This window comes from Panthera tigris, chromosome A2, assembly GCF_018350195.1.
Source record: "Panthera tigris isolate Pti1 chromosome A2, P.tigris_Pti1_mat1.1, whole genome shotgun sequence".
Classification (NCBI taxonomy): Eukaryota; Metazoa; Chordata; class Mammalia; order Carnivora; family Felidae; genus Panthera; species Panthera tigris.
This window is the reverse complement of record NC_056661.1, coordinates 61,569,786-61,582,736: the sequence shown is the minus strand read 5'-3', so window position 1 is coordinate 61,582,736 and position 12,951 is coordinate 61,569,786. Positions and strand designations below refer to the sequence as shown.

General features: G+C 58.6%; 1 protein-coding gene across 4 annotated transcripts in view; it reads right to left on the bottom strand.

Annotated features, from left to right (window-relative positions):
- Positions 1-12,951, bottom strand: part of ADCY1 (adenylate cyclase 1) — a 107,190-nt gene that overhangs the window by 26,172 nt on the left and 68,067 nt on the right. For 3 of the 4 annotated variants that reach the window (XM_042963061.1, XM_042963068.1, XM_042963084.1), the window contains exons 9-14: positions 11,031-11,225; positions 10,762-10,859; positions 9,660-9,744; positions 3,968-4,057; positions 3,294-3,550; positions 2,912-3,038 (exon numbers count right to left, since the gene is read on the bottom strand). In XM_042963061.1, coding sequence (XP_042818995.1) covers positions 2,912-3,038; positions 3,294-3,550; positions 3,968-4,057; positions 9,660-9,744; positions 10,762-10,859; positions 11,031-11,225 — 852 coding nt within the window. The remainder of the gene's footprint in view (positions 1-2,911; positions 3,039-3,293; positions 3,551-3,967; positions 4,058-9,659; positions 9,745-10,761; positions 10,860-11,030; positions 11,226-12,951) is intronic. The other variant, XM_042963076.1, reaches the window with a different exon arrangement.

Sequence of the window (12,951 nt, the reverse complement as noted above, 5' to 3'; positions counted from 1 at the left end):
TCTCTCTTGCACTGAACTCAATGGAAAGCTCACTCAGAAGTGGGGGCCAGCTGTGGCACAGGGGTACTGTCGGTGGGGAACCCCAGGGCAGGGTCAACCATGAGGCTGACCGACACTTAAAGGGACACTACAGCCAAGAAAAGCACGTGGGAAGCCAGAGGGGAGAAAATGCGGCCTCAACCTTGCTTTGTGAGCGCCTGGCCACAGAGCAGGAGCCCAGCAAGTGCACGGGCTGGGAGCCCAGGTCTGTGCCCCTCCAGGCCGGGCCGGCTCTCCGGCTCCACAGGAGTCTGTCTTTCTCACGCTCTGAGCAGCTATTCACAACTCAAAGATCTGAGATCATGGGGGCCAGCTGATGGCGGGGAGGACACATCTAGGGACTGGCCGGCCTGTTCGCCCTGGACAGCCAGCTCGGTGGCCCTTGGCACAGCCCACTGAAGACGCTGTTCTCCGCTAGCTGGCAAGGCTCTGGCAAACAGCAGCAGTCAGATCTCCTTCTGGGAGCCCTGTACACAGGTGTCCTCTCGGCATCTGCTCTGACTCAGGACCTCCACAGGACACTGCCAACAGGCAGCGGAGATTGGCCCGTGTGGAGCGCCAGCTGCTCCAGCGGAATTGGCCCGTGTGGAGCGCCAGCAGGAGCGGGGAGGCCTGGGTCCCTCCTGGCATGTTCACTGAGGGCTGGCTGTGTCCCTTGGCCGAAGGCTGTGAGTCTTGTCTGGTGGCCTGCCCTGGGGTGGATGCCCTCCAGGGTGGTGTCCCAGGAACTGGGCCATGCTGGGGCTGCCCCAAACCCACCCATCTGTCAGACGATCCAAGGTCTGCAACCCCCCTGACTTCACACGAGTGGGGCCGTGGTCAGGCCCTCGTGCAGGACGGCGGTGGCACAGCCCAAGTCCCTCAAGGGGCAGAACCAGCATTGGGCATGTTCCCCTATCTGCAGCAGGACTCTGGGCCTACCCTGTCCACGCAGCCCAACCCCGGTGTCTCATCCCCATGGGGATGGGAACGAGGGGCTCAGGATCTCAGTGGCCTCCACCTGCCCAGAGTCCAGGTGTGGAGAGAGGGCAGTGCTGGGCGGCGGGACCCTCAGAATCGGGGGCGTCCCCAAAGCAGGAGCAAACCCGGCACACCAGATGGAGAATGACCCAGATGGGCAAATCCATGGGGACAGGAAGGAGAGTAGTGGCCACTCAGGGTTGGGGGTGGTGACCACTGATGGGCACGGGGTTCTTTTGGGGGACATGAAATGTTCTAACATTGAGGTGATGGCTACACAGCTCTGAATACACTGAAGGCCACCGAGCTGTGTGCTTTACACAAACTGTTGAGTGTGGATTCTGTCTCAGGAAGGTTGTCACATAAAAAAAGAATAAATAAGCCATGTTCTCTGCCTGGCACATCTATGCGCGTACGTATATATACGCACACGGATATGTGCACAGAACACACGGATACGCGCACACACACGCATCTTTCCTCTTCTGTTTACCCAAAGCCACAGAATCGTCCTCCCTGAACTTGAACAGACAACCGGCCCGGATGTCCTGGCGGGAATCTGTGCGGCCAGAATCCGTCTTCCCAGGTGAATTAAACCAGAGAAAAGCCAGCAGGCCGGCCCCTTGCCTCTGTCCTTTGCCTGCAGGTGGAGTGTCCTGACAGATCACAACGCGGTGTCTGAAGGGCGCTCAGCCGCACCGAGCACCTACTGTGCACCAGGCTGGCCGCCAAGCTCGAGCAGGGAGGAAGCTACAATTGCCGTATTCCGCACTGGCAGGGAAAATTCTAGGTGTCACCTGGATGGGGCCCCAGAGTGCCCTGACAGCCAGCGAACATCACTTCCGGGTGTGTCTCCACTGGTCTCCAGAGAGACTCACGTTTGAACCATTGGCCTGAGGGACCCAGATGGCCTTCGTCACCCCAATCCCCTGGGTGTCACCTCTCTAGGGTCGGACACTGGCCATCCCTGTGCCCTGGCCCTGGGCTGGGCTCCTGGTACAAGGAGGCTCCCATGACCTTGGACACCGCAGAGCCCTGGCCATCCTAGCTCAGCCACGTCCAGCCTGGGCCTGCACACAGGTGGCCTTCACACCCGTGCCCGTCCCACCTCCTGGGCAGGGCTACCGCGAAGACCAAATGCAAGCCAGGGCCCCGGCCAGTAAAGAGCTGCTTCCCCAAACATCAAGTGAGATGACACGTGGCAGCTAACATGCGGTGGTCTCTGTTCCGTGCACGCCCCCTGCCCATCTGTTGATGGGGAAGCAACTGGCCCGGGGCCCAGAAGTTTGCAGACTGTACAGATGGAGTGTGAACCTGGACAGGCTGGCCCAGAAAGCCAGATGGCCTCCCCTTCCAAAGGCTGGGGACACAGCAGGTGACAAGGGGGTCAGGGCACACCAGCCATACATCCTGGGCTGGGCCCAGAAGTGCACCTGTGAGTGGGTCACACGGCAGGTGCACAGGGCATACCACCTGCCTGGGACTCAGGGCCCACGGACCCCTCTCCTCGGCCCCCTTCAAGCCTCTTTCCCAGGAGACGTGTTAACAGTGTAGACTCCTGCCCCCCTCCCGTAGACCCACTAAATCGTGGGGGGACCGTGCAAGAGTCAGCATTTTCTGGAGTCTCCCATGACCTGAAGAGACTTGTTGTCACATGCAGCGCAGCAAAGGCTGAGCCACTCTGCACCACAGCCCCACTCGCTGGAATGCCTTTGGGGATGGGGAACTCACTGCCCAAAACACCGCCGGACTCTCGGTCGTCAGACAGGGCTCATCAGACTGTGCCCAGCTTGCCGGCGCTGCCTCCCCAACCCGCACACCGAGCTGGCGCTCGGCAGGAGCCCCTGAGTGCCCTCCCAGGGTTCCCTGTGCCACACCCCACCCTCCCAGAAGCAGAGAGAGCTCGGCCTGCCTGTGCCGCCCAGAGGTAGTCCAGCCGCAGCTTGACGTCCACCTGACGGGCGTGCAGGGCCAGGGTGCAGGAAAACAGCAGGATGGCCATGATCGGCTCGAAACTGCGCCCCGACGCCACGCCGCCCCTGTGGAAGACCAGGAAGGAAACCATCAGTGCGCAGAACCCGAGAGCTGTCCGCACGTGTCCCCAGACACGACTCTCAGCCGTGCAGAGCACTGGCCCTGGCTAGAGCCGCTCCCTCCGGGAAAGCCAAGGCCTTGCTGGAATTGGGGCCCAGACAGACACGTGGAGAAGCCACCAAGGCGATCTGCTTCCTGGTCCGCAAACCAGAACGGAAAATGCCCGCCCGGCTGTGCTCCGGAGGGAGCCGCGCACCTACCCGGGGGCCCTGGTGTAGCCGCTGAGCTCCAGGACCAGGATGTAGGACGTCGTGAGCACAAAGAGCAGGATCATTTTGGGCAGGGAGGACACCCGCAGGAAGACGGCCAGCGGGAGGGTACCCACAAGGCCGCAGAGCAGGGCGTGGGGCGCCGACTCACAGGGCGCGGCAGGCAGCACGGCGTTGCGGCCACTGGGTGTCAGGACCACCAGGGACCCGTTGGGGGTGGAGCTCCAGGACCAGGGCAGGCAGCCCACCTGGAGGGGAGGGAGGGACAAGGATGGCAGGAGGCACTTGCTCCGGACCAGCCCTCCCTCCTCCCCAGCCCGCCAACCCCATCGAGGCGCTCCTGCCCAGGCTCCCCCCACCCCGATACTCCGACCCATGCCCCCAGGAGCCACCAGCAGGCTCTGCAGCAGCCCCTCCTGCGCGGCCTTCAAGGCTCCTCAGTGCAAGGTGGACAGGGCCAGGGGGCAGGAGACCCCCACCCTCCTCCTCCCCAGGCGGCCAGCCCCATCGCAGTGCTCCTGTCCCTGCCTCCCCCTCTCCCATTACTCCTGCCCCACCCCCCCATCCCCTGCACACTGTGAAGAGGACAGCAGCCCCCTCGGCCCCCGTCCACACCTCACGCCTCCAGGAGACCAGCGGGCCCTGCTGCCTGTTGAGATGCTCACCACACATCCTTGGGCCACGGAGTAGATTAAGACCACGACGAAGATACACAAGACGGTGCGGATCTGAATCGTCAGGCACCCTGGAAAACACTGAACGGTAACACAGGTTACTGTGAAAGAGCCGAAACACAGAAACAGTCTCAGTGAAGAGCGCAGGGCCCCAGGGACTGCCGGACTTCACCCGCCAGGCAGATGCCTAGGCTGTGCTCCAGGCTTCACCTCCCAGGTGAAAAGCTGCCCCAACTAAAAGAAACAAAACCCAGTATATTTGCATTAAAAAGAGCACCCCCTGGGGGGCCTGGGGAGCTGGCAGGTTAAGCTTCCCACGTGGGCTCAGGTCATGATCTCACAGTTTGTGGGTTCAAGTCCCTCACTGGGTTCTGTGCCTACAGCTCAGAGCCTGGAGTCTGTTTCAGATTCGGTGTCTTCCTCCGTCTCTGCCCCTCCCCCGATCGTGCTCTCTCTCCATCTCAAAAATAAATATTAGAAACAATTTCTTTAAGAGCACCCCTGCCAGCCTTATCCCACACTGTGACTTGGGCACCGAAATGAACTGAATCCATTAGTCACACTTTTATTACGTTTAACTCCATCTCAGAAATAGCAAGAATTCACACGCAAGAATTCATTCTCGCGTCGTCTTTTCTCTGCTTCATGTAAGTTTTATCATTTCCTTCACACGGGCTTCATGTCAGTTTTGTTAAGTTATTGGGAAGTTAATTTTACGTCTATTTTAATACGTTTTGCAATATCCAACAGATGACCTCAGGGGTAAAAGTATGAACCTCTTTTTATACTCAGGCTCACGAAATTCGAAACAAAAACTAAAATCAAGCCTGCAGGGACCCTGCACAAGCTGCTGACGAGACCCCCAAGCAGTTGGGGTGCCTGGTCCTCCCGGGGAGGTCAGGACCCTGGTTGTCTCGGTCTGGGGGCAGGCTGACAGCGCCGCTTTGCCTGTTTTGTGGACCAGGGCACCGGATGGCTGTGGGGCTTGCACCGTGGCAGCTACAGATCTGGGTCCCGGTCAGGATCCCTGAGCCCCAGCTGCATCGTGCAGACATGCTGGGCCCCCAACCTCAGAGAGCAGAGGTACAGCCCTGGAGCCCACCACCCCCCTCCTGGTCTGATCCCATCACCCCACAAGACTGAGGACGTGGCCACGGGATTGTCGCCCCCAGCCGGACAAGGCACCCGCAGCTCGCACATTCACCCAGCAAGCACGGGAGGGCTCCTCCCAGCGGTAGATGTCAGGAGCCCCTGGGGGCACAGCGGTGAGTGAGGCCTGGCCCCTGGAGACCCGGGAGAGGCAGAAATGGCACAGAAGTCCCTCGGGGAGGCGGTGAGGGGAGAGCCGCTGGCTGAGGCTGAGCAAGTCCTGTCCGGGGTGCACGGAGGCCGCGTCCCAGTTGTGCAGTGCACAGCAAGGGCAGCTGTGCAGGGCTCAGCTGCAGAGTCACATGCAGCTACCCAGTTGAGCACGCCACACCCACTTCTGTGGCAAATGGCCAAACAGGGGCGGGCTCCCACGGCCATTTCCTATCTAGGACACACAAGCCACCCACGTGGACGCTCTGGGTCCGGTCCCTGCCTTTGAGCTCTATTGACCCGATACCATGCTCGGCGAGCTGTGACCGCTCACACAGTGGTTTATTTATGGACAGAATTCACGGAGTCACGGATCCACTCGTTCGGTACTTCTAGCTTTGTTTCCCGCCAGCTATGCGCCATGCCACATGCCATTCCGTGGAAATGAGAGCGCCAGCAAGCCACCACAGCTGGGTCTCAGTCACTTGCCCTCCTGGGCACCACGTGACCTCCCGTGACACAGTCCACACCGTGGGCGGCCACGGTACGCTTCCCCAGCAGAGTGGGCGCTCAGCCACTCCAAGCACTGACCCCGCCCCAACGTTGCCACTGCAGAGATCACATCTTTCCACAAAACCCACACCAACGGGCCACAGGACTTGGCACGCTGCCTCGCCGGGCCAGGAAGCCACACCGGGGGCTGTGATGTGGGCCGACACTGCGGCTTTGTGTGACCTAGTCACTCTTTGTCACCCTTCTCCTGGGCGCTGCTTCAGGGTCACTGACCCCAGCTGCCTGAGAATGGGGACGCAGGTCCCCACCAGCTCACGCTCACAGGACCCTGCTGCGTCCTCCTCGCCCCACCTGACAGGCACCTCCCCCCCCCACTGCTCACCCTGGGGACTTCGAGACCCACCAGAGGCAAGAGCACGGCTAACGCTGACTCACGGGCCCCCTCCGCTCGCGAGCTCACTGTGGGTCGGACCCCTGGCGCTGCTGGCCGCCCGGACGTGTGAACCGCAGCTCGGGTTCTGCATGGGGTTCACAGCAAAGCCCAGCCGTTCTCTGGAGACACCCGCGTCCTGCTCCCGGGCCTTGCGGGGACTCGCCACTTGGCCACGGGCCAGCAAGGGGTCGCGGGACCTGAGCCGGGTGCTGGCTGACCCTCCAGGCCCTGAAGCTGGGCATGCACAGCAATGCTCCATCATCCATGGGAGAGGCACGGCCACGACTGGGCCCAGCAGGCCATGGGATGCACGTAAATCACACAGAGAAGCGGCCCAGAGGCCGCAGTCCACGCTCCAGCTACCCCTTAGCCTCACGGATAGTGTACATCAGCCGACAGAGGAACAGCAGACACCGCTGCTCGCGGACATCAGGCGGCGCCCGGCTGGGCACCTGGCTTGGAGGGAGTGACGGCCACGTGTGCGATCATTCGCTGATTCGTGGGCCCCAGCCGATGTCTGGCTGGATGGTCCGGGAAGAGGCATGGCTGGAACACTGTGACAGGAAGTCACCGGTGGGGCAGACACGTGCGGGAAGACCCGTGTCAGTGGGCGGGCAACACCAGTGTCCCATGTGAACACCGGTCAGCGCGGGACGTGGCAGACAAGGAGTGTGCTAACCAAGCAGGTGAGACCACCCATTCTGTGGACACTGGTCGGCCTCCCTCCCCAGTCACCCCTGCTATTGCCCTATGGGCTCACGGACACAGTGGCCACCGTGGCAGGGATGGAGGTGATGCCCAGGAACGCGGACTTCTGCTCACGAGGGCCAACCTGACTACGGCCACCGCAGAGATCAACGGGGAGCCCCCACACGGCGCCCTTCTGACAGGAGACATGGGGGAGGGTTCTGGGGATGGGTGTCGAGGCTGGCAGCCCCCTCACTGACCAAGTGACACTGCCGACCTCACCTGGGGCCCCGCCCGCGGCAGCAGGATTCGCTGTCCTCCCTCCGTTGTCCCAGGGGAGTTGCTCTGCATGTGGATTTGCCTTCCCCGCCCACATGCTTCCATGGAAACTCCCCCCACGGACATGCACAACGTCTCACCCTCCCATCTCTCCCCAGAAACGAGCGTGGCAATGGCTACGTGCTGGGGTATCCCGCCAGCCTGACCGTGACCCTGCGATCCCAAAGCAGAGGCTTCACAGACAGTGAAAAGCGTCGGCTGTGGTGCCGATGGTGTGGTAGCTCTCTCAGAGCCATGTGCCACGGGGCTGTGGACAACACCGTGCGAAACCACGCAGGGAGCAATCCTGTTGATTGTCCCAAGACCCTTAAAAACATTTGTCAAAATAGCAAAGTTCTCTTACTGTTGGTTACATAAACAGAGAGAAAAGACGTTCAGACTAATATGTATCTGGTACGTTTGTGACGGGCACCAGTGGTCCCCACGCTTTCTCTCTCAAGCCCCAGGCCAGTGAGGAGGCAGCATCCCTCGGCCACATGGCGTCCTGTGGTGGCGGGTGGCAGCCGCGACTGGCTTTACCAGGGGCGGACCCGTTACTCAGCAAAGACAACTGGGGCCTGGGTCACCCACACCAGGTCTGTATGGCCAGCAGGTGGCAGAAGGGAAGCAGGAGGGCTGGGAGGACGCCACATGCCTGGGCTGGCGTGGGGACGGGGACGGCCACAGGCAAGACTGGGGACGGGCTACTGGGAACTGTGGTGACAGTCCCACAACCGTCCAAGCTGGACCTGCTGACAGTTGGACTGAAGGAACCCCCGACAAAGCCCACGGGCACCTTCCCTTTCGTGGCCTCATGGTGCCTGGAGTGCAGAGCCAGCTGGCCGCCCCTGCCCCCGCCCCTCGGAGGCTGTGGTCACCTGTCAATGGGCTGAGAGGACAGACATGAGAGCCTGGAAGCAGAGAGCAGCGGGGACCGGGCAGTGGGGGCAGGTACCGGGTGGGGCAGGGGTCCCCCAAGCAGCGAGATGGGGAAGGTGTGCCTGCCCGCCAGCCGCTTTACTTCCATCTTCTCTGCTCTCTGGCTGCAGGTGCCGGGCTCCACTAGGGGCAGAGACCCGGCCAGGGAGAAGGCTGAATCCCTTCCGCCCAGCAGGGGCACCCGGACGCCCCCGTGTGCACATGCCACTTCCCAGGGGCTCTGCCTGCCAGAGGCCAGGGAGCTGGGAGGGAGGCTGCTGGGTTTTGAGGGGACGCCAGGCCTTCTCCCAACCCTGCGCTGCTGGGTGAGCACAGAGCCGGCTGTCCACGACACGCCTCGAGGAAGGCCGGCCCCACGGGCAGGAGGGCCCAGAGCCCGGGTCTTGGTGGCAGAACGGAGTCCCCAGAGAAAACCAGCCTGGGCCCTCCCTCCTCTCTCGGGCGTTTGAGTATGTGAGGCAGCAAATTCCCTTTGTCACCCGAGACCTGTACGTAGCTAGCGATTTTGTCACTTGTAAAGTATCGTCCCTTACGGCCCCCGCACAAAGGCCTGCACTCCACACGAATACCTGATCCCAGAGATGTTTGCTCAAACACAAAGGGCTAAATTGCTCTTCTGAAAACTGGCCTTCTGATCCTGTCTCTATGCCCCCCTACCCGTCTCTGGGCCATGCCCCGGCGGGAATGCTCAGAACTAGCACAGGGCCGCCCACAGCCTGGCAGACTCTGAATCCACACGCGTCCGGCTGGAGACCTGAGGCCGCCTCTGCCAGGAACAAGTGTCCACCCGCACTGGCTCCCAGCTCCCTGGAGGGCACAGCAGGCCATAGAAGCCAATCACGTGACTAAGCTGTCTTCCTTGGAGTGCGAGTGTCACTCCATCTATGAAGATGAAAAAGCCAGAAACATGGTTTAGGTAAGTATAATTTTCCCAGTTAAAAACAAGAAGTTACCTATGCATAGCAACGCAGCTAAGTGAATAAAACCGAATTTAGTTTTTCACAAAGTTGCTGTTTCCCACAATCACGCAAAGCTAACACTGGGTCTGCCGCCGTAGCTGCCGTAGCTGCGGGGTGACAGGGAAATGGGGGGCGTGGAGATGAGGCCTGGAGGCCACCGTGGGGCTGGGACCCAGCGCCCCCCTGGGAGCACGGCTGCTCGGGGCGCCAACCCAGCCCCGCCCCAAAAGTCACAACAGCAAAGCCAACAGAGAACCCCAACTACCATGTGAGCGCACAACAGACCGCCAGCCTCCTGCTCTGGACTCTCTACTCGGGAGAAGGCGCTCACGGGTGTCCCTCACTCCATCACTACAGACCGCCTGCCCCGTGTCCCCAAGGTGCTCCCAGAACTCCCGGCAGCGCCCAGCCCACGACGGGGCTTCGTGAGCTCCCGCTACTCCAGAGGGGGTGAGGGTCTCCACCGCCCTACCTGCGCTCCTGAGAGGGCAGGCGGAGGCCACACACAGGACACGACACACACACACACACACACCTGGACCCGGGTGACGTGCAGGTACAGGACGCAGGCCACCAGGAAGCAGATACAGAAGGCCAGCAGCAGCAGGAGGACCAGGTTCCTAGGGCAGAGGATGCAGGGTCACCGTGGCTGGAGCAGGTGCCGTGTGCTCACTGGCTGCCTGGGAGTCTCCCCTAGCCCCCACCCCGCCAGCTCCCTTCCCGCCTCCACCCCAGCTTCCATCAGCCCTGGACCTGCCGAGAGGTCCTCTCTCACGAAGGGCTGGCCGCCAGGCACTGCCCTCTGACTGGAGTTCATCTGGGAGCGGCTCTTCTAGAAAAGGCTTGATCCCCAGGCAGGGCCATCGGGAGGTCACCTCGCTCACGGTGTCTGGAGACGGGGCGGCTCCCGTGTGCTTTCTGGAAACTCTAAGGGGACTACTGCCCTTGGGAGGGCTCATTAAGAAAGTGCTCCGTCTGAGGGGCGCCTGGGTGGCTCAGTCGGTTAAGCGTACGACTTCGGATCAGGTCATGATCTCGCAGTTTGTGGGCTCAAGCCCCGTGTCGGGCTCTGTGCTGACAGCTCAGAGCCTGGAGCCTGCTTCAGATTCTGTGTCTTGCCCCTCTCCCACTTGTGCTCTCTCTTTCTATCAAAAATAAATAAATGTATAAAAACAATTTTTTTAAACAGAAGAAAAAAAAGAAAGTGCTCCCTCTGGGAGACAGGTGTATCGTCCCCGCCAAGAAACAGCCCTACCAGACTCACTGTGACTCAGCAGCCCGGATGCCGCTCTGCTGCTACCTCTTTCTTCCTCCCTAGAGCCCACTATCTCATTCTAACGTGTCTGAAATGACCCACACCTGGAAACCCAGCTGCATTTCCTCCCTCAAAACCTGTCCTGAAGTCAAGGGTGCACGTGTGTGCATGGAGACGCTGAAAATACACGGCGTCCCAGGACTGGCTCAGTTAAACGTTAGAAACAGAGCGAGCGTCCCGCACATGTGCTTCGGGGCCTCGCACAGCCAGCCACTGGGCAAATGGACAGCTGGCTGTGGCCGGGACCGCGGGGGAGTAACCAGCGGACAAGGAGGGAGCCCCTATGCCCTTGTCCTCTGGCCCCTGGGCCCCCGACACTCACTGTGGGATGATGAGCAGGTAGACGAGGCCAAACAAGGCGGCCAGGACGAGGGCCAGAACGACGGCGCTGGTAAAATACTCGTCCTGGAGCTGGTGGTACTAGGAGACACAGAGACCCGCCATCGGTGGCTGCGGCTTCCAGGAGACATGCGGGGTCCTCCTGAGGGTGCCCCCCTGGGAACCGCGGCCATATCCATAAGAGCGAGTGTGGGTGGCCACGGCCAAGGGGCCTCCGGGATCCCCCGCGCTCCTGAGGTCCCGTTCACCTACCTTGCGCTCCCGCTCAGCCTGCTTGTACTTGAGAGTGAAGAAGTCCAGGTCCGCCATCTCCAGCTCCGTCTGGCGCGCTTCCAGGAGGCGGCCGATGTACCTGTTGACACGCGTGCCCGGGGTGGTGTAGACAGCGTTTGCGGAGAACGACGAGCGGTTTCGCAGTTTCTCCGACGCGGTTCTCAGCGCCCTCCGCTGCGGCCGTCGGGGAGAGAAAGAAACGTCAACAAATCCTCCTCGTGTTGAAGAGAAAGCTCTCTCGCCCTCTCAGGCCCGTGTGCTCGCCCGCTGCAGAGTCTGGGGGCCCGGGGCTGGGGGCCTGAAATGCAATCATGGCTCCACTGCCCGCTGGCACCTGAGATGCCAGGGGACTTAGCTCAGCTTCGGCGCTGGGGCTCCGTATCTGCAAATGGGGTCACACGATGTGTATGTGGCAGCCATGTGGATGGGGGTGGGAGGATGAGAGGCAGTGCCCAGCACAGGGCAATAGAACAGAAATTGGTTCTTTAAAAATATCAGTAAAACTGAAAAGTCTGTAGCAGGCATGACAAAGGAAAAGAGGGAAAGACACTAACAGATTCAGGAAAAAAAATGCGATTCAACTACAGGCCTTGAAGACACCAAAAGGGCAAGAAGGAAATACTTTGAACAGTGGTACACAATTAAGTTGACAACTTAGATCAGTGAACTACTCCAAACACACATATACTACCACAACTCACCTGACATGAAACACTGTCAGACTGGCCCTGTAATTACTAAAGAAATTCAATTCATAGCTTCAAAATTCCTGAAAAATTAATCTCCAGGCCCAGATGGTTTCACTGGAGAATTCTCCTAACTATTTAAATGAGAACTAACACTAACTCTATACAATCTCTTCCAGAAAACAGAAGAGGCAACGCCTTCCAACTCACTTCACAAGGTCAGTATTGTCCTGATAACACAACCAGACCAAGACAGTACAAAAAAGGACCACCACAGGCCATCTGTCTCAATACTGATGCAAAAATTCTTAACAAAATAGTAGCTAATAGAATTCAGCACAATATGAACAGAAGTACACACTGTGACCACATCTAGAGACACAAGGCTGTTTACATATTTGTACACGAATGCAACATATCACATTAACACCCGATTAACCACCATATAAAAAACCCCATGGTTGTATGAATTGACGCACAAAAGGCATTTTGACAAAATTCGATACCCATTCTTGATAAACATCATCAGAACACTAGGGAGGGAGGGGAACTTCCCCAACCTGATGAGGAAGATCTACAGAATACTGACAGCCAGCATCATACTCGCTGGTGAAAGACGGAGTTTCACCACAGTACTAGAAACCCCATCCACTGCAATAGGGCAAGAAAAAAAATAAAGACAAACTTATTAGAAAGAAAGAAACGAAACTATCCTTATGATAAGTGACATGATGGTCTACATACAAAGTTCCAAGGGGAGGAAAACAAATGAATTCCACAAGATCACTAGACACAAGATGAACATAAAGAAAGTATTTCTTTAATACCAGTAATCAGCACGTGCAGACGAAATTAAAATTCAGGACCATTCATAATCACGAAGAAAAATGAAGTAGGTACAAATCTAACAAAACACGAACACAACATGTATGCTTAAAACTATATAATGCTGATGATGAAGGAGATTAAAGATCTCAATAAATGGAGAAATGCGTGCTTGGGGATTAGAAGACACAACACAGTGAAGATATCAATTCTCCTCAGATTGATGTACACAGGCTTAACATAATTTTATCAAAATCCTAACAGGAACTTTTTTATGGATAGACAAGCTTTTTCTAAATATTAAACAGAAAGCAAAGAGACTAGAATAGCTCATTTGTCTTAAAAATAATATAGTGAAAGACACCACTTGGCCCAACATTAAGACTGTG